The sequence below is a fragment of the Trachurus trachurus genome (genome assembly GCF_905171665.1).
Source record: "Trachurus trachurus genome assembly, chromosome: 11".
Classification (NCBI taxonomy): Eukaryota; Metazoa; Chordata; class Actinopteri; order Carangiformes; family Carangidae; genus Trachurus; species Trachurus trachurus.
In genome coordinates this window covers 29073001-29094355 of record NC_139904.1, presented here as the reverse complement: position 1 = coordinate 29094355, position 21355 = coordinate 29073001, and the positions used below count along the sequence as shown (strand labels likewise).

At 42.1% G+C, this 21355-nt stretch overlaps 1 protein-coding gene across 3 annotated transcripts; it reads right to left on the bottom strand.

The window, feature by feature from the left end:
* Nucleotides 1-4993: 4993 nt before the first annotated feature.
* On the bottom strand, nt 4994-21082 carry gmeb1 (glucocorticoid modulatory element binding protein 1). 3 transcript variants are annotated; one of them, XM_083981847.1, is made up of 10 exons: nt 20998-21082; nt 19349-19541; nt 19063-19115; nt 18846-18961; nt 17551-17654; nt 15322-15470; nt 12706-12831; nt 12439-12576; nt 11460-11597; nt 4994-7411 (listed from the first exon to the last, which is right to left on the bottom strand). In XM_083981847.1, the coding sequence occupies exons 2-10, from the start codon at nt 19474-19476 to the stop codon at nt 6510-6512; spliced, it is 1854 nt and encodes a 617-aa protein (XP_083837973.1). In that variant the 5' UTR covers nt 19477-19541; nt 20998-21082; the 3' UTR covers nt 4994-6509. The 3 variants fall into 3 exon arrangements, with proteins under 3 accessions (XP_083837973.1, XP_083837975.1, XP_083837974.1); XM_083981849.1 differs by having other exon boundaries at nt 4994-7369; XM_083981848.1 differs by having other exon boundaries at nt 11460-11582.
* Nucleotides 21083-21355: the final 273 nt, after the last annotated feature.

Sequence of the window (21355 nt, the reverse complement as noted above, 5' to 3'; positions counted from 1 at the left end):
TGATGATGAAGCAGACTTTTATTTTGTATAAGTCTATATTTTGTTTTTTAGAAAAATGCTACAAATGTTACCTTTAAAGAGGCCCCGAGGAGTTTGCTTTTGGTTATAAAAGAGTCTCATATTATTGTGGATGAATCTACAATGGGTCCATTTTCAATAAATATATCGTTTTGTCTTTTTAGTCATTTTTTTTACATTATTATTTAGTGGTCGGCTCGCCCAGCATTTCCTACTTTCGGTTTCCCGGACGCTGCCCGGTGGTTATGGGAATAACGCCGCCGGATCACTAGTTGGTAATGTATGGTTGGAACTACGACGGTATCTGATCGTCTTCAAACCTCTGAATTTAATTCTTGATTAATGAAAACATTCTTGGCAAATGTTTTCGCTTTCGTCCGTCTTGCGCTGGTCCAAGAATTTCACAGTGTGCGCAGAGGCTCATGGGAAATGTAGTGTGAAAACACTTCGCTTTCCGAAACTCCTCCTAGTCCCTTGTAATGTAATGACATTAAAGCAACACCATGTAGTGTTCGGACCTTAATGGTTAACGGGATGAATGGTGCCGACACTGCAGCCTGAGTGGGATGGCGCCGTCTGCAACTGCACTATGTAACGGGCCTGTGAATATTCTCATTTGTCCAGGTCATAGTTATCTCAAGGAAATTTAAAACGAACGCAACTGGACTTGGTTAATTGTCTAGGAAGACGTTTCACCTCTCATCCAAGAGGCTTCATCAGTTCATGTTCGCATCTGACCAGGCTGGGACTGCACTATGAAATGTTCCTGTGTGGGTATAGGAACGCAGCGCCACCGTGGCCCTGGTACACCACAGTTCTGCTCAAGCCCAGTCTCCCTGCTCCTCTCACCCACACACGAGTGCCCTATGCTGGGCCACACGGCCAACCATTATCCCTCCAGAGCTGCAGCAACACATGAAACCCAGCAATGGCTACAGTACGGGAAACGAGAGCAGCATCAGAACCAGCAGGTATAGGGCCAGGAAACCACACAGTGTTGCTTTAAAGGGATAGTTCACTCAAAATTGAAATTTCAACTCATTACTTACATTGCTTACTCATTATCTACTCACCCTCATGTGGACTAAGGGCTGGGAGAAGTTTCAGAGTCCTCCGTGGCTTCTCTGAGTTACAGGGGGTCTCGGCGTAGCAGTGCATGTCCATATAACAGTTGCAAATGGATACCACTTTTCTTCGTAACAAAAAGACACACCAAAAAACATCCAAATACCTCCATGCTGCTCGTATGTAATGTCCGTCTCGTATTGAAGCCCCGAAATGCGAAATTGTTCCGAAAAACATTAAATAAGTCTATATTTCAAGCTTGTTTGCGAAAGCTCCTCTTCCTGGTCCGTCCAAATCTTGCGCGATTTGCGCTGGCATCAGTAGATGATTGGTGTGTCTTTTTGTTACGAAGAAAAGTGGTATCCATTTGCAACCGTTATATGGACATGCACTGCTACGCCGAGACCCCCTGTAACTCAGAGAAGCCACGGAGGACTCTGAAACTTCTCCCAGCCCTTAGTCGACATGAGGGTGAGTAGATAATGAGTGCAATTTGAATTTTGGGTGAACTGTTCTTTTAAATCATGCGATTGTGGTACTTATAGTTGATTCATAACCTAAGGCTAGCTTTTTACTTCTGCTGATTGTATTTAGGCTCTGAAAATCAATACAGGTGTTGATTTGTAAAGATTATCCTGCTGAACCAAACATGTAAACATCATACTGTTTGTCACAGATCTCATTTGCTGCAGTGATCCAAAAGCCAACAGAGAAATCCTAGTGGCTTTGTGTCACAGGAAGAGGAGACGAGTCACACACACCAGTACATCGTCCCTGTGGCTTTATCCTCTGCCCACAAGAGGCCAGAACATTAACAGAGTGATTAGTGACTCATCAGAATTGTTCTTGGTTAGTTAGGCGAGCTACTTCAAAGGTTTCCATACTTTAATACATGCACAGTTCTTTAGCTGACACGTCCTCGTTATTATTCAGACTCATGTCCAGCACTCCATTCCAAACTAAGCGTGACTCTCACTCTGAGGCCTGGATAGAGTCCCAGTCCACTGGTGGGTTAACTTACAGCCAGAATGTGTGGAGTAAACATACAGGCTTATATAAGTCATGGTCACGCTGAAAAATTTAAAAGTACATGATTTAAAAACCAGCTGAAACCCTTCTCTTGCTCAGTTCACGGTCTGTAACTGTCTGTCACTTCATCTTTAAATCAACCACATGTTTCAGGGTTTTTTAATTAATTTTTTTTACAGGCATGTTTCCCTCCTCTGATGCTATAGATAGAACATGAAGCCGTCCTGTGTGTAAGACACACTGACTATGGGATGTCACGCTCTCGCATCTATTCTCAGCTGAACCTGCTACAGCCGAGGTGATAGCGACATAACGCCAGCTCTCTTCTAACAGCCTTTTCAACCTCTAGGGCAGTGATAGTCAACTGGCATGCATCACCGTGGACTGAATCCGTCCCACGACTGCATTCTGAAATTATGAGGATCAAAACGTAAATCTTGTGGTCCCCGCTACAACTGATTAGAATATCTGATCGGAATATCAGAAACAGGTCAGAGGAGCTTGAGATTCCACAGCTAATTTCCAGAACAGGTGTTGCTGCGTTGGGGAAAGACAAGGGATCCGTTATAACACTTCAGTTTCTCCAATCAGAAACAAGTTAAGAATCACCTGATTGAGGTGATCCACTCTGTATACTCAGTTTAGCCATATTTCCATATGTGAAAAGCAAATTTTGAGGCATGAAAGTATTTTTTTCTTTGGTTATGTTTGTGCTTGCTTTTCACTTTGTAGTTAAACTCATCAAACATAAATCATGTTTATGGTGTGTCTATCTAAATCAAAACGAGCCAAAAAAAAGTTACTCATTAGATATTATTTTACTAATTCTTAGATTCATTAGGCTAGCCTACTATCCCATGATTCAAAGGTATTAGGTATTAGGATTTTACTCTAAATAATGTGCTGGGTTTTTTGGCGGAGATGAAAAATTTACATTTTCTACTGTGCTCCGGATTAATTAACACCTGTCTTCATTCTGACACATCTGTAGTAATCTCACAGGTTTTAGCTTTCTTTTTTGAAAAACAGACTGAAATAACACTACATATCTAATGGTTGCCTAAATCTTTTACATAGATAGATACTGTATCTTGTTAAATCTGTCCAAAAATGTTGAAAAGCAATTTCTCAGTCTTTGTTAGCTGCAGGTGAAATTGTGTGCTTGTGCACTACAGTCACTCACATTATGTGAACTTCCTTGGGGCTAAGCCCCCCCTGTCCTTAAAACCTAGTGACACTCCTGTCAAAAACTGACTTAAGTCAAATTGTGAATTTCATTACACTTGGTAAGTAAAGTTGGTGACCCCCTGGTCTGGGGGAGTCTTTTGAGAGTTTCCCAGTATGTACAGTAACCAGACAGTGCTAGTCCTGCTCCACTTTTCAATGTCCTGCATGTGCAGATGTGAGGAAACCCGACCTGCAGCCTTCATACGCACCTGTGTGATTTATTCGGACGGCGTATCCTCGTCTCCTGCACCTCACAATGACCCCTTCTGTTCAGTCTCTCAACCTTTTAGCCCCTCACTTGCCCCCCAAGCAGCTTCGCATTCAGCTGCTGATGTCAGGATGTTTCCTTTTTGTATTCCTCCCCACACACACACACACACACACACCTAAAACCAGTTCACATCGGTATCTTTTTCAGCCTCGTGGTATATATATGTGTGTGTGTGTGTGTGTGCGTCTGTTTTTGTGCTTGTATAACCCAAATCCCCTCCCACCCCCCCTTATTACAGTGTCTGGGAGTGTTAGTGGCTACAAGAAGAGAGGGCTGTAATAACCAGAGAGCCCCCCCGGTGCCCTGTCAGCACGGCTCAGCCTCCGGAGAGGCCTGCCCATCATGGACAGTAGCCATGACTGTGCAGATTACACCACACACTGCAGTAAACCTGACACACGGAGAAGTCGAGAGATTACAGCAGCACAACTATTTCCTCCGTCTATTAAACGCGGCTGCTGTGTGAACCCTTGTCTCCGGTTGTCGGGGGGTTGCCGTTGTGCTGTGGGCACACAGCGCACTCTGGTGGTCAAACGCAGACACAACCGCATGCACTCTTTCTTCTTTCTTTTTTTTTTTTTTTCAATTTTAATCTGATATTAAAACACATTACAAAGTCAGTATGCAAATACCCTCATTTGTTAAATTAAATTATCGGAAATGCACAAGTCTTGAATGGATTCTCTGTCGGTGTGAGCTAAAGCCAAGAGCATAAATTCGTTTCAGGTTCGAACCTTGAAGAGGCCAGATGGAAAACTAATAAATATGACACTACTAAATTTTTTTTTTCAAACAAGTGTTAAATACAGGCATACCACATTTGACATTAAGTTCATATATGTTCTTTTATATATCGACTTAAACAATCAGTCCAGTAGCTCACACTAACTATGATACTGAGGGGAGGAATAAAAAAGCAATAGATGCTCACAAAGAATGAACGAGGATGAGTTTTATAAATGAAACTAGAAACCAAGTCCAATGAGAAGAGTTCAGTCTTGTTGCCATGTAACTATAAATAGAGCAGAACGTGACAATATCCAACAGTATGGATATCATAAAGAATCAGAGAGCAGGCGTCATCCTTACAGGACACAATCACACAGTGCAAAAAAAAATAAAAAAAAATAAAAAATACAGCTTGTATGCAACACTACAACCTAACAGACAGTGCAATTAATCCCAGCCTTAAACGGCCCCCCCTCCCTCTCCCCCCCAAAACACTGTAACTGGTAATGACTGTGGCTGTCAGCACGGGGCTAGAAGTTAGAGAGGATGTGAACTGATGAATCACCAGCACCGTTAGAGCCCTGCATGTCGACTGTACAGTTACACTTCATTCTATTTCAGGTTGTTCACGGAGGCTTAAAGGATAATTCTGGGTTTGTTTTTTTTTGGTCTCATTTTCTAAGCTCCAGTCATCCTTTTTCTTTCTTTTTTTTTTTATCAGTAATGCACCAAACCACTGTTAATTACTGAGATCTGGGAACACAACATGTTTACAACTGAGTCTGATAAGGACAAAGCTATGAGAGGTAAGTTGATAACACCGGGTTGTAAACAAGCAAAAATGTTTGGCCTATTATCTAAAGCAGGAGTCCTGAACACAGCAAAACCTGGTATTGACGGATTTAAGAAATATCAAATTGAAAATCTGACTCTAAGGCAGCGTTTGCTTTTAGTTTAGCCCTGAATTTTAATTTTTAATTAGATTGAGCCTGTCTGTCACAGATTACGTTGGTGGGCTGCTTCGCAACGTGATTTGTTGAGAAAAACCTTTGTGGAGTCCTGTGTGTGAGTATTCTAAAATGCTGTGCAGTGTTTTTTTACCATCTGATACTGTATGTGTTTAAATATAATGTGTTACTGTCTGCGCCGTAAACTACCCTCCTCCATCAGCTCAGCCCTCTGTGCTGCTCAACACACGGCTGGAGCTGCAATAAATACATTATGTTGAATACCCCCACTGAAAACAGACAAAAGTAACACAGCAACACACACACAGTGGACTGAAGACTGATGACGGACTGTACTGTTGACAAACCTGGTGCTGATCCGCAGTCCGGGGTTCTGATACATTTGATCTTAGGTGACAAGTGTACTTTCAAGATGCGACTTCAACCACAGTAAGTATAATAGGCTGCAGAGTCTTTTTTTTTCTGTCCGTCTGTCTTTTACTCTTTCAGATCATTTTTGTTCACCTGGTGGGGGGGTTAATACTGCGGATGCGGACGCTGGAGCTGAAACTAGAAAAATAAGAGCCCAGCTGGAAAAACATGGAACTATCCTTTAAATACAAAACAGGAGTGAAGGTTTGATTCTTTGTTGTTGTTGATGCCACATTATGTAATAATGTAATAAAGGTTCACCTTGTGATGTAATAACGTGGTATTTTGTAACAATCTGCCACATTTTGTAATAAAACTCTTGAATGCAATGTGTTTTAACTTTGCTGCATTTTTTAAGTTGTTACGTAATAATGCACCATGCTCATTTTGTAATAATTTGGCGCATTTTATAACGTTTTTTACACATTACGTTCAATAATTTTATTACAATGTGTGTCAGATTATGACAAAATGTGGCATTATTACATCACAAGATGAAAATGTATTACAATATTACATAATGTGGCGCTGCATGCCTCTTTGTTTCAATTTTTTTTTTTTAAACAAGAAGTTGAGGAGCATATACACACACACAAACACACGCGCACGCACGCACACACACACACACACATACATGCACCAAAAAAAGAAAGAAGATGGCTACCCTAATGCTTGGTCTTAGGCCAAGTCAAACTGTGGATTTGAAAATTTGGTGTATTTACAGTTTCACAAGTCTGTAATAGCTCAGTACAAGTTCATACCTGCTGTGCTGGATAAAATAGGAGTGTCTCTCATTTCACCGTGTTTTCTTCCTGAGTGTTTTCCCCTATCACCACTATCTGTACATTTGACAACTGTCCGCTGGCGTCCAGCTGCAGCCCCTGAACCCCCTCAGTCTGCGCCTCCTGGATTTGGCACTGCGTCTCCTCGCCGTCGGCCGCCATGGTCACCTCCATCCCGCTCTGGATGACCATGGCCGTCCCGTCGGCGCCCGGCTCGCCCGTCAGCTGCAGCTCCATCACGCCGACGCCGACCCCCCCCTGCTCCACGGGGGCCGGGTTGATCTCGATGACCGTGTGCTCCGCGTGCCCGCCGTCCGCCTCGGCCTGCATCATCTCCACCACCTGGCCCTCGATGGGCACCATCTCGCCGCCGCCGCCGCCCTGCTGGGTGAGGTGCAGCAGCTCCATGGGGCTCACCATGGTGGCGCCCAGCTGGCCCGAGGGGTCCTGCATGGCCGCGGTGGCGCCCACCAGCGTGAGGCCGGAGGACGGGTGCAGGGTGATGGTGTCAGACTTGCCGTCGCCGCCGGCCACCATGTAGCGGGTGAAGAGCTGCGAGCCGGCGGGGAGCAGGGTGACGGTGTTGGAGGACTGGGCGAGCGAGGCGATGGGCAGGCCCGTCACGGTGAAGGGCTGGCCCACCGAGGACAGGGAGATGGGCGAGAGAACGGTGAACTGCTGCGGCTGGAGGGTGGCCTGCTGGTTGACCACGGGGGAGGTGAGGAGGGTAGTGGTGGAGGCGGGCCGCTGCAGGCGAGGCCGCTTGGTCGGCCGCTTGGTGGGCGTCTTGTTTTTGGGCGGCTGCGGGCAGGAGAGGAGAGCTCGCACCTGCTGCTGCTTCCTCTGCTCCTCCAGCTGCACCTCCAGGTCTGAACGGGGGGAAACCACAAGACCATGAGCAAACAAAGCAGCTTTTTTATTATTTTTTATTCTATACATTATTTTCACCTTTGTTTTGTTTTTGTTGTTGTTGCTACTACTGTTCTTGTTTGTTGCTGTTGTTCTTTTTGTCCTTTTTGGTTGAAAGGTATAGTATAAAGGAATTCCCCCCATCTAGCGGTGCGGTTGCATATCGGAACGTATTCTTGATGTTGCATTCACGTGAAATTGGGCAGACGTCAGACAGACAACAGACGCTGCATGTAACAGGATAAACAAGTGGTCCACCAGCACGAGGCAAAGAAATACAGGCCTGACAATATGTTGTCATGGTGATGTTGTATTGTTTACCTGACCCACGTTTTACCGTCTCTAAAATGACATCCGGTTGATTTGCCGACGGCCGTCTGCCTGACTGCACCTGAATGCAACACCAGTGCCTCCGTCCTTCCTCACACTACACAGTGGTGACAGTTTTAACAGGCGCTGTCTGGAAAACTTTCTCCCCGAGCCGACAGCTCCGCTGAGTTTCTATGGTTACCTACGGTCACGCTGCCACTCAACGTAAAAAATGGCGATGCAACATGGCCGCCTCCGCCTCGGTTCGGTGCGTCGCCCACTTATGTATTTGTAACGACTTGTAACAACTAATTCTAAGGTGAGAAGCGAGAAAGCTTTCATTTGTATGCGGGTGTGATTCCACTTCAGTGAAATACGTATTTATGAAAGCAATATTTAATTTTTGCTAATAAAAAGACAAATAAGTTACATACTGGGGCTTTAATTTTGCATGTATACCATGGATTACTATGGATTTGTATGATTTTACAGTATATATGAAATAAATAAATAAAAAACAAACAGCAGCTTCACATTAATGTGCCTCTGACTCATTTTCCCTGAGATTACATTTTACACTGCCACTATGTGACATCAACATTCAGAGAGTTATAGCAAATGCTGCTTAAACCACCAAATGTCAAGTCCAATCTCCAGACGACAACACTGACTCATTAACTCTCCAAGAGTTGGAGCATCACCGCTTTTTAAAATTTCAGACTTTTTCCAAGTAGTTTCAGGTCACAATGATGCATTTCATCACATTTAATATGACTGAATAACAGAGGTGGGTAGTAATGCGCTACATTTACTATTTACTTGGGTACATTTTTGGATAAACTGTACTTGTATGAGTAGTTTCAATGCAGCATACTTGTTACTTTTACTTGAGTATATTTGTGAAGAAGTACCAGGGTGTAAAATAACTTTTTATCTAACAGCCATTGGCTAGTGACCTCCACAAATTTACCGGCTAAACATAGTTTTCACTGGCCAAATTAAAAAATCATGCCTTGTTTGACTAAAAGTAATTGCCTTACGTTTTTAGTATAAAAATCCAACTTAAGCAACATTTAAAAAGCTGCACATCCTGGCATATTACTGTCAGGTATTGTCCCTCCTCTGTTAAAAATAAAAGGAGGCTGAAAATCACAGGACAATGTCTGTTCTATCCTGAAATGTGTGTTTACATTCTACATCTCGGAGGCAACGTCTTTCCACATACGGGCAGAGCTCCGTGGGAAACAGTAGGAGAGACACAACCTGAGGGAGCAGGTCTGTGGAGCCGTGCACCGCTATGGCGTCTCAGTTGTTACGTGTTCTTTGGCAATATCTGAATAAGCTCATTGCTATTTTATATTTTTGTGTATTTGATTACATTCATGTGCTGATTATTAAACGAATAAATCAGAGGTTACTCAGTACTTGAGTAGCTTTTTCACTGAGTACTTTATTACTCTTACTCAAGTAAATATTTGAATTGCTATTTTTTACTTTTACTTGAATAATATTATTCTAAAGTAACAATACTGCTACTTGAGTAAATGTTTTGGCTACTCTACCCACCTCTGCTGAATAGCTAGACTTTAGGTACAGGAAGTAGATTTTCTCTCCCAGCGGCTCCTCATCCACAGACAGGTGGCACAACCACAGGATAGTTACCTTCATTTGATTGGTGTTTTACTGCATTGTGTACACACAAGTCAGAGAAGGGCAGCCTTAAAAGTAGCCAACTCAAATTTAACCCAATTTATAGCCGTAAGCGCACACCGTCCTGTGACATTAAAATGTCTTTATGAATGGTTTTTGTCAATTATTGTATTGATTTATCATGTATTTTCCTATATTGCTATTCATTGCCAGGCACCATAATACTGTTTACGCCTCAAAAGGTTGAAAAATAAGGTTGAAGAATCCCAGCATTACCCTTTAGAGTGTTTTAATGTTTAATTTTCAGGTGTTTGATGAAAACAGGCCATGGTCATTACTGCAAACCCACAGATTGGCTCCTGCTACTTCATCTCAGCGCCTTCTTGGAGCTGTTCTCCACATGTGGTGTCACACACACGTCTGGGCCAACAGTCTTGTTAGTTTGGAATTATTTTTATTTCAGTGCATCTCTAAATAAATCCTTATATTACTGTGGTGAAAAGAAGGATTAATACGTTGCAGTTGTTAGCTGCCAAGCCTTATCATTTTGCCACTGTTAAGACTTTTTGATCCTTGTTTTTCACTGTGCATAATCAAAATAATGTGTTTGAGAAGAAATCTTTGTCCTTGTACGATCTGTAATTTTAAGACTGGTGCATTTACTTCAGTAATGATTTGCATAATCTCCCCGGGACGTTAGGCCTTGGTGGAAATCCAGATGACAAGAGATCACTGGAACCTTTTAGTTCCTGAAAAGAAAGTTTGGGTGGAAAAGCTCCTTTACGGTCGACACAGGACCACAGCAGGTTCTCACCTGTTCACCATGGAGGTAGGACAATGCTTTGCTAGCTTTATTAACAGGTAGGTAGGCTACAGTTGAGCAGTGGACTAGTTACAGCTTGAAGTGATTCATGCAGTTACACTGAAACAGTTTTGTTTAGTGTCAGTCAGGTGTGACTTTCAGTTTTTCTGCACAATACATGACCAATATAAAGTTTATATACCAGTAGATACTGATGAGGATCTATCTGTTAATAATGCTATAATATATAGGATTGGGGAGCAACAGATTACATGTATGGCATTACATTATTGGGATACAAAAAAAAGGTAACTATAATCCGTTACAGTGCAGGGAAAAAAAAAAAATATATATATATATGAATTATATATATATTTAATAAAAACGGGGATTACTTACCAAACATATAGCAGCTACAATGCAGCAGACATGTGCACAGTGCGCACGCATAGCAACACTTTACGACACAATACCACAATTAAACCAGCACGTGAAACGACACCCGTGTAGCCTCGATCTGTGTGTGCCCCAATTTCCTCACACTGTTCCGTCTCTATTGTGGTTTATCTCCGACTGTCGGATCAAACCTTCGCCCACTGCTCCGTCTCTGGAGCCCAGAGCAGCTGGAGACTCCAGATCACAAGATCACAGGAGCACTAGCAACTAACGTGATAACAACAGCCATGTATAAAGTGAGACATAAAGGTCAACAGCAGATCACTTTGCCTCTCTGAGGTCAATTCACTTTCTGTTTGTAGAACAGATGTTTTGTATCATTACTTGTTGTGGTTTTCCACAGTCTCCATCATTATGTTTTCTACCTCCATGAGGTCCTGTTAGCTACAGGACCCTCTGACTGACCGCTGACTGATGTTGACCAAGTGTTGATTTTACAATCAGGATCTTATGTTGTCTTATATTTTGAAATTTACCGGCTGCTCGATGCGTTTGACTTCCTGTTGGAGTGATCTAATCTACCGTACATGGATTGATGCGTGCTGGCTGCATGATATTCTTCATTTTGGTTACTGATTACATTTATTTAACAGGTAACTTGTAATTGGACTGGATTACATTTTTAAAGTATAACCCTTCCAACCCTGATATTACGTATATAATAAAGGTTTCCGTTTCTTTAACCTTTTCACATATTTCTATAATTGAATAATAAACTGAAAGACTTCAACACAGTGGATCAGAGGGGGAAGTTTTTATAATGAAACCAAACCTAGCATCAAGTGCAGTGAGCTACATGATGATGATGATGATGATGATGATGATATACTCACTGGAGAGTGTGTTGAGGACGTGCTCCTGGCTGGGGTCCGTCTGCTGCCGCCTCGTCTCCAGGATCTTCTTGACCGAGTCCAGGAGGCCGAACACCTGGGCCAGGTTACTGAGCACCGCCACCTCTACCAGACAGGAATCTGGGATCAGTGCGGCAATCAATCAAAGCGTCACTTTGTCAGTCAGAAAGAAGGAACTAATTCAGCTGTTTCACAAAGAATGGTTAGGTATTCAATCAGTATTACAGAAACCGACGATGGCCTTTCTACGAGCCCCCCGGTGTCGGTTTTCCATCCTATGGACCACTTGCAATGCACAATGTAGTGTACTTCTGCTTTAAGAAGCTTCACTTCCGGCGGTCATCTTTACCATAGCGCTTTCTGTATTTAGATTAGCCTACATAACACTTTACACCTAACTCTCTCATTCTACATTCGTTTGTTATTTTATATCTAATTTTCATTTAGCCAGTATGCTAACTTAGCCGGGCGGCTAATGGCGAAATGCGATCAATGATTAAATGATCAGAAATGCTTCGACCAATATAAACAAAAATGCAAACGGAACCGACTATACTAGTAACAATATATGTACAAACATGAATGAAGAATTGAAGTGTTGTATGTAATTTTATTTAGCCGCTAATTTTCATATAGCCAGGCAAAATGCAATCAATGATAAAAATGCTTCGACTACTATATATAAAAATACAAACTGAACTGACTATACTATTAACAACATGTACAAACATAACTATGAATGTAGAATGAGAGAGTTAGGTGTAAAGTGTTATAGGCTAATCTAAATTTAGCAAGCGCTATGATAAAGATGACAACTGGAAGTGAGCGGACCGTAACTTCTTACATTGTGCATGTGGTCCATAGCTTCTATCAACAGCTGAATTTGTTCTTTCTTTTCTGAATCGTACTGTTATGATGATGCAGTTCTCAGCAAATGTTTCACACGAGCGTTAGTCTGTACCTGTGTCCTGAATGGCAGCCAGATCCCTGAGCTGCTGCACGCTGTTCAGCAGCTCCAGCAGCTCGGTGTTGATGTTCGTCACCACCTCGCCAAGCAAACCCACATCGGCAATACCCTTCCAGAAGTTCAGCGTGTCCTCTGTGGAACGAGACAAAAGCGAGGGGAAGACGTCAGTCACCGGTGAGCTCGGTGTTTATTCGCAGACAATTACCACTGTGGTGAAATGAGCGAATGATGATCGGTGTTGGGATTTGTGCTCTCTGTGACCTGAGATCTCATTGGATTCCTTCTTGTCTGCAGATTCCAGCGAAGCGGAGCTCCAGTCCACCTTCCCGCTCAGAACGTCCGATCTGTCCTCGCCCACTACTCCACCGTTCCCCAAAACCACCTGAGCTGCAATGATACAGGAGAGCACCAGAGACAGACTGAAACTACGGTTCAGGATGGGAATTAGACTTCATTCAGACAGTTTGTTGATGCAACAAGCAACACTAAGCCCGTCTGCATACCGAGTCTGAAGCTAGCTAATGTTCATCAACCACAAGTATCAGAAATGTCCAGTGCAGAATTGCTTCTTAAAGTTTTAGTTTGAAAACTCCAAGGATGCTTTGTAGTCTGGATGAGATCTTTGAAAATGACGATGATGAATTAACCTTCCTCTTGTGTTCAGGTCACCAGTGACCAGTTTTTAGGTTAATTAATGCATAAGAGTAACACATACATTTGTTTATTGCATCAAGTCTTTTTGACTTTGTCAGGAACCTATATTTAAACAAAATAAAACAAACAAATAAAATTCTAAAATGCTCTGGTTAAAATTATGACTTGTGTTTTTAGGGTCAATTTTGACCCGGTTATAACGATAAGAACAATAATGAGAGTTAAAGGTACAATATATAATAAATCTAAAGCAACTGGCTGTAAAATTGTTCCTAATATGTCACAGAGACTCAGGAATAATGTTCATAACATACTGAACTCACCAACAACAGTCCTACAGCCAAAATATTTGCATTAAAACATTTTTTTTGCAGACCGCAAATCATGTTTATGTTTTGGATTTCTATGGTTGGCATGTGTCGCCACCCAGCACTCTCTCCCTGTCACAGCGTCTGTGGCATTTCAGCCTCCGGGTTGCCAGTTAGCTTCCACTGCGGCTGGGAGATGAAACGAGATCGTGAACAAAAAAGATTGTGTTCTATTATCGGTTATTATGGTCATATTTCCTTGATATCACACGGTAGAAATAAGCGGCTTGTCGCTCTGCCGTTTAATACACAGCTTGCTGTTGTGAGCATGTAGCCTAGTTAGTTTGAGCTGCTGCTAAAGCTAAAGCTAAAGGGAAGAAGAACAAAGTGAAAGTTAGAAAAGAGGGAGGAAATGTGGCGAAATGGAGCCGATGGTAAATGAAGTGATTGTGAACGTGTCGCCTGTCTCCAGTCGTCATGTTTTATGATCCGATGTCAGAAAGTGGAGGAGAAACCATAGACTGTAAAGGGAGAAACAGAGCGGCTCGTGTCGTTTATTCTGCGGTAAGACGTCTCATATGGCTCATCTACGGCGTGATTAACACACTAAGGATCCGGTAGATGCGGGGTTACAGTGTGTGTGTCTGTGTCTGTGTCTGTGTGTCTGTGTGTGTGTGTGTGTCAGCGCTGCACACACAGACACAGCGTCGGAGCGGTAATGTAACTGTTAACAATAACTTGCAGATCACCTGGGTGACGTGAACTCCGCTCGTAGTTACTGTGAGTCAGAGCAATAAAACAGTGAGGTTGTTGATGAATATTTAGCTTTTTACTCTGCTTTGAGACTTTGAGACTGACTGAGTGAGCAGAGCGGAGGTTAGCACGTCACTGTCTGGCAACCTCAAGTCTGGAGGGTAGGGGGGGGGGGGCAACGCGCTGCTGTGTTTTGAATTTGACTGCAGCAACAATTTTGGCCACATTCTTACATATTGTACCTTTAAAACTGAAATCATAAGGGCAAAACCAACCTTTTCATGGATAAGGAAGCCTAACAATGTAACCAAGAGATGAGAAACTAATGGGATGATAAATAATTGTTTTAGTGTGTTTTACAGCTGATTTAAGATTCGGGTCAGAACCGACCCTAACACCATAGATGGTAGCAGAAAGCTGACAAGAGGAAGGTTACATTGAAGCCAAGGGGTAAACACACCAAAATATATTAATACCAATATTTTCATGGATAAGGAAGCCTAACAATGTAACCAAGATAAGAAAAACAAGTTGGATGGAAAAAATGTTTTTAGTGTGTTTTTGACACGGGTCAAAACTGACCCTAACACTAGAGATGGTAGCAGACAGCCGACACAAGACGAAGGTTAAAGAAAATGTGTTGTCTTTTCTCAGTGCTGCTGTGTAGTCGACATCTGCATTGTTTCTATGGAAGGAAATGATTTCCAATGTAAGCCTAAAATGGTTGTCTGGATGCAAATTGTTTTTTGTTTTAAAATTCTGTTTGGAGATTGAAATGTTACTATTGTACGTAGATATAGCCTGAGATCTTAAGGCTGTGTGTTTTGCCTGTTGATGATTTCAGGACTTAAAAACTATGTGATTAGAGTTCAAGTCACAGACTGTGTGGTATTCTTTGGTTTTCTATTCAAGTCCAGAGGTTTTGCTCCCGTGCACTCTCCTCTAGGATCTCTTGGTCAAGAGAGGAGGGGTCAACTCCGCAGCTCAGACAAAACATGGTTTGTTGCAGCATAACTCTGCCTTGAGAGATCAATGTTTCTTTATACGATCCATAAAATCTGAAACGAGACTGATGGAGCCAGATTCTGAATGAGGAGTATAAAAAAACAATACACAATCGTAACCGACAGACTGACCAGTCATGACCATGACATGCTCTCACCTTGAGAGGACGTGGGCGTGTTAAGTCTGGTGCCATCTGGAGGGAAGCGTGTGTTGTTGATGAGAAGGTCAAACTTGGTGCTGCGACACGTGTTGGTACACAGCGTGCTGTGCTGGTAGAAGTCGAGCTGACCTGAATCCATCATTTTTCTGGAGAGCAGATAGAAAGAATGGAATCAACTGGTGACAGAATAAAGGACTGATCCTCACAGTATGTTATCAGTTTAGATCTTTAAAAATATTATTCCCTTTATCTTCACCAAAAATGGAGACAGATATTTAGGTTATTTATTTCAGGCACTGTCTCTTCAGATTTTAATATATATGCATTCAACATGTGCTGCCTGTGCACTGTGTGAAGTGGAACAGCTGAAGCAGGCAGAACTTGCCCACACAAACAGCCTGGGTGGTAAGAATAAAATCTGAGCTGGTTAAAAAAAAGAAAGAAAAAAAAGCTATACAGCACAAGTATCCCACAATGCAGGGAGAGCTTCAGCAGAATGCAATATGTGTTTATAGCTTCTCTAAATCAGGGAGCGTCTGGTATCAACAGTGGCTGTGGGGAGTGAATACAGTAACACAGCACACAACAGCAGCAGCACAGAAAACACAACATTTCACAGAAGAAAAAAGGAGGGGATAACAGTTTTTGTAAGTGGTCAGACATAGAAATACACCACAGTGACACACGGACCACAGATGAGAATCATTATGAAAGGGACAATTCAACCCTTAGTTTAGTTTGAAAGATATAGAAATCACTGTAGGATGTCGCTCCAGATAAAATGCCAAGATACCATCATGTTTAAAACTATGGGTGTGTATAATCTGGCAATACGATACATATCACAATACAGGGGCAACAATATGAAATATTGTGATATTATAACAAGTGAGACAATATATTTTTGACTGCACTAAGTGAGGTAACGCTTGAGCATGTGATGAGCCACAGACCTGAGCTCTGATGCTTAATGTGATGTAATGTTAATGTAATGTTTGCATGCAAATTGCTGATTAAGAATTGCAAAACATAATATCGCAATATTTCAGTTAATATTTTCTCTCACCCCTATTTGAAACTTAAAGGGATAGTTCAACATTCTGGCAAATTCGCCTATTTCCGTAATCCCTAGGTTCATTACCTTTGATTGTTGGTGCAAGCTATTTTTAGATCAGCGGGGCAGAGACGTGAGCAATGGAGGCACACGGCACTTTCGCGTTTCCCTCATGAAACTAAATACACATTCCAACAACTCCAAAGTTGTGACCTGCACATTTGCCTCGAAAACAACTCTATTATTTCGTAGCGTGGTGAATGTGCAGGTCACAACTTGTCCACTGGCGTGTTTTGGAGTTGTTGGATTGTGTATTTGATGAGTTTGATGAGGGAAAGGCGAAAATACTGCACGCCGTGCAGAGCTCACGTCTCTCCCTCGCCTTGCACTGACAATTAAAGGTAACAAACCTACTGCTAAGACTATAGGGATTATGGCAATAGGCTAATTTGCCAAAATGTTTAACTATCCCTTTAATGGTGTGAAAGAGGCAGTTTTGCCAGGAAGTGACAAAGTGTCGTGCTGCCAGCGCTGCACAGACCAGACCAGCTGTTTGGATCTAGACCGACTCTATAGCAAAAGCAAGAGTTAAAAGAGACTGGGAAATGCAAATGCTTAGTTAACTGACTCCCTGCAGAAAAAACCTGTCTGAGATACATCTTGGATGTATTTGACACAGACACACATAAGCAATCTCTCATTTCATCCTGCCTCTCGGCTCCAGAGCCGACAACATCCCTATGTAGAATGTTTACATGCTAAATTCACAAGAAGGCGTGATGATTGGGGTTATTTGCCATACAGCCGTGTAGGTAGTCGGCGCACTGATTCAAATCTACTGCTGTTAACACACCGACTGTCCATGACTTCCTACTACACAACCCAGCATCAACACTCCACACTATCTTTTATAATACAAGAACATGATAATGATTGCACTTGTTAAGCAGCATTTGGAAGGGCCTGCACTTGACTTTATAATAAGTCATTATCAGTGTCACTGCACTGCAAACAACCAGCGCTCAGAACATAAAAATACTGAATCATTTGATTTATTGGTCCCCATGGGGAAATTCGTCTTCACTGACTGTGCGTTACAATGAAGGACAACATTGTACATCACAAGACAGACAACAACAGTAATTATAAACCTAAATTTAAAGTCCCCTCACCTCAGCATGACTCCGCCCATCCTGATGGCTCTCTTCCAGTCTTTCAGTGTGGCTTTCCCAGAGATGTGCACAAACTGTTTGGGGCTGATCAGCTGGTCTTCATACTGGTGGAGAAATGTTGTACAGAGGCAGGTCAGCATCACATTGCTTTCTTGTTCTCTGGCTAAGCTTGTTGCCCTGTCCTATATTAAAGGACAATTCCGGGAAAATTCAACCTGGAGCTATATTTTCCTAATATTTTAGGTCTAAATGATGAAGATTGTCTTTTGAATTGCTCCTGTTTTGCAGTAGTTCTGTCTGTCCCTGCATCGCTACGGCAGCGATGAATGGGTACTGAATATGAATACTGATCTTACGCTGTTTAGGCCGTTTACATCCCTCAAAATCGCATTGTTTTTCCACAGACAGCCAGACAGACCACAATAAACTTCAAGAATGTCTGTGTATGTGTGAATAGCCATCTGACATTGTGGGAAAAAAGTGGTTATGAGGGACGTTAACAGCCTAAACAGCATAAGATTGGTCTGCTCCTATTCATCGCTGCCGTGGCGATGCAGGGACAGACAGAACTACTGCAGAACAGGATACATTAAAAAGACCTAAAATATTAGGAAACTATAGCTCCAGGTTGAATTTGCCTGCAATTGTCCTTTAAGTGTTTGTTTCTGTATTGTCCAGTCAAACCTTTTGTCTTCTGTCTTAACAAAGCTGTGCAAGCTTTTTTGCTGTGAATTGATGGGTTGATTTACTTCACACTTCAGTTTTTATGGCCTAATGTACTGTGTGTTTACGATGCTGACAGAAGCCTCCCTTCTCCTGCACCACTTGTTCCTGATGTGGTTTTTTTTTTTTAGCTTTGTTGCTCTGAGTCATCATTTTATTTTGGTGAGAACATCTGTTGTACTTGGATGCTCATTACAGCTTCTACTAGACCGGCTATGATAGATAATAAGTGTCAATTTAATGCAAATTATTCATAACACTACATATGAAAAAAGAATTGAATGAAACCAAACCTAAAACTAAGAAATCTTCCAGGCATAAAAAAGAACATTCATCTTATATAATTATTCATGACACATGTCAACTGAATGACTGATTAGACAGTGGCCTTTTATGTCCAGTGATGTTTTGTAATGACAAGTCACCTATTTTCTGCTGTGTTTTAGTGTTTGTAAAAAATACAGTTCATGTCTGAACACATTTGAAATTTTAAAAAACATTCACATGAGGATAATTCTTTGTAGTTCCCATTTTGCTTCAGCAAAGACTTCAAAACCATAATGAATACCAACCTTCACACATTTCACGTTGATTCCCGGGCACACAAACTTCTTCACTAGCAAAACAGCTTTGCAGTCGCCGCATGTTATGGGACAGCCGATCTCGACATCATCTCCATCGGTTTGTTCTAAGACGGGAGGAAAGAGACGCAACATTTCAAGTAGGAGAGATTAGAGAGAAATCACTGAAATCTGTTGAAAAGTCCAGACGTCATTTTGATCATCTTACCTGGTTGTGCTTCGACAGCCATGACGGCCGCGTCTGTTTCAGCAGATTCATCTCTGAAAAGACATTTAGTGTTTTTACATTTCCTCTAGGTAACAGACTGCAGATCTATGTTCCATCCAGCTACTTGGGAGTACTAGTGCTCTTGGTGATGATTAGCTTTGATTAAAACCAAATAGTGGCTAATGCATTTGTTACATTCAATATTTCTGAAATGAATTGTAACTTCAGTCCACATACTAGCTTTAACAACAGTCTTTAATATGCCACACCTTGCCTGTGTACATACCCTGTGGTGATTGGCTGGAGCTGGAGGATGACCTGAGTCTTATTAGGGTCATCGGGGTCACCATCTCCATCTGCCTTTACCATTACCACCTCACCCATGGACACGGTGACCTCCTCAGTGGTCGCCATCACACTCTCAGTAAGACTCAAAGAGGGCCTGTTTTCACAGCACAGCTGGCCGGGTGTTTGCTCATCTGAAGGAGAAATAAATAATAAATGATAATAATAACTTTATTTTTAAAACAAAACAACATCGAACATTTAAAAACAATATTAATCAAGGTGGATCAAAAGGCAATAAAACAGAGTGATAAGCAATAAAACATACAAATAAAAGCTAGCCTGAGTTTGGGAAGGATAGACAAATAAAACAATGAAAAATGACATATTATCCTTGGGTGTTCAGGTTTAATGTTAAGAAAAAACATGCTGCGTTGTGACTTTTTTTTACATTGGCACTTGTTTCAGACAAAATTACTTTCCAAATGAATTAAAAATAAGAACAATTAGGCGGAATTTAGCTTGGAGAAAATAACCACAGACAAATAAAATAAAATAAATAAAAGGTTTAGCTAGCCTATGTTACAGCACTAGCTAAGTTAAAACACTCTAAAACCTAGCCTAAGTGTTATTGTACGTTACATGTTAACAAAACTAACTAGCATTTGCTTTAAGAATTAATAGCTATACCGTAATTTAACAAATAGGCTAATTAAACCAAACACTTTCCTGCCAGCTAAGAACACACACAGCTAACAATCGTTTTACACTTAGCCCATCACTTACAGGTTTTTTTTTTTTTAAGAAAAAAAAAAGTAATATCATATCATATCCACTTATTATAAAATTAAAAGTCACATTTCAGAAGAGCCTCGACCGACCCAAAATGTATTTTTGTCCGTGAACTAACCACAACTATATCAACCAACTCTATGAACGACGCTTTCCATCGGGTTATCTCTGCATTACTAGAAATGTCAAACTGTCAGTTTTGAATCAAGATGTAACGGTAGTAGTGTGATGGGGTTCCCCGCGCACCCGGGAACTGAAGCAGCATTTTTAGGCTGATATAGGGGGATGCTGTGCGGCATGAGGTCCGTAGAGCACTCACAGGGACACTGGTGCTAAATTCATCAGTTTTGATAAGGATGAAAACACTTGTATGTGTTAAAGTTGGCCGGGTTGTGTCGGCTGGAGCGGGGTAGCCGGCTGCTTTTTCGCCGCTGAGATCCTCACAGCTCAGCTCGACGGTAGCCATTATGGCTAACTGCAAGGGCGTAACTTGGTGTGTGGGAGGACTGGACATTAATGTGTACTATACTGTCCGAGACGGGTAAAGCTTTGCATTTACAGTGTGACGGTTACGTGCCGCTTGTCTATGAACCGTACGTCCCTTCGTAACTCTGCATTTTAACTCTCCGCTCCCACCTCAAAATGACGTCTCCCTGTGCGGCGGCACGTACAGCAAACAACGGCACGGCGACGGCGTTGCCCCTCCATTCTGTGCGAGCCTGGACGGCTGAACCCCCCCTCTCTCCGCAATATACCCGAAACCCCCGGTTAATACGACCGTTTGTGTCGTGGGAACGGCTGGTACTTTATCGCTAAATCTATTTAAAATCCTACGGATGGAAATAGGCTTGTCCTTACCGTTTTATGAAGAGAAACACATCCCTAGATTGTGGAGAGCTGCGGCGCATGCGCAGTTCGGCGATATAGCATGACTTCCTGCTGAACTGCGCTCGCCTTGTTTTCACGCTCTCCTAAACCCGGACAAAATTCAACAGCAACTCACTTTTAACACCACAGACTGCTGTAACCTCATTAGCCGTGGTGTATAAAAGTAGAGAGCGGTGACACCTTCTGTTATTATGCACTTTATTTAGTCACATCTTGTGGGTTGTTCATGTTTTTATGTCCTGCTCAGTGATGCCATGCGGTGTAAATAGATGCTGGGGAGTCAAGCAGTTCCATTGTACGATCAAAATGAGTGACGCTTTTAATCCCA

Coding starts and splice junctions, on each gene's coding strand:
- gmeb1 (XM_083981847.1), bottom strand. CDS start 19,476: ATGGCGACCACTGAGGAGGTCACCGTGTCCATGGGTGAGGTGGTAATG. Junction 12,832..15,321: donor CACGCCCACGTCCTCTCAAG/GTGAGAGCATGT, acceptor GTATCATTGCAG/CTCAGGTGGTTTTGGGGAAC. Junction 7,412..11,459: donor CGTCCTCAACACACTCTCCA/GTGAGTATATCA, acceptor ATAATAAAAAAG/CTGCTTTGTTTGCTCATGGT.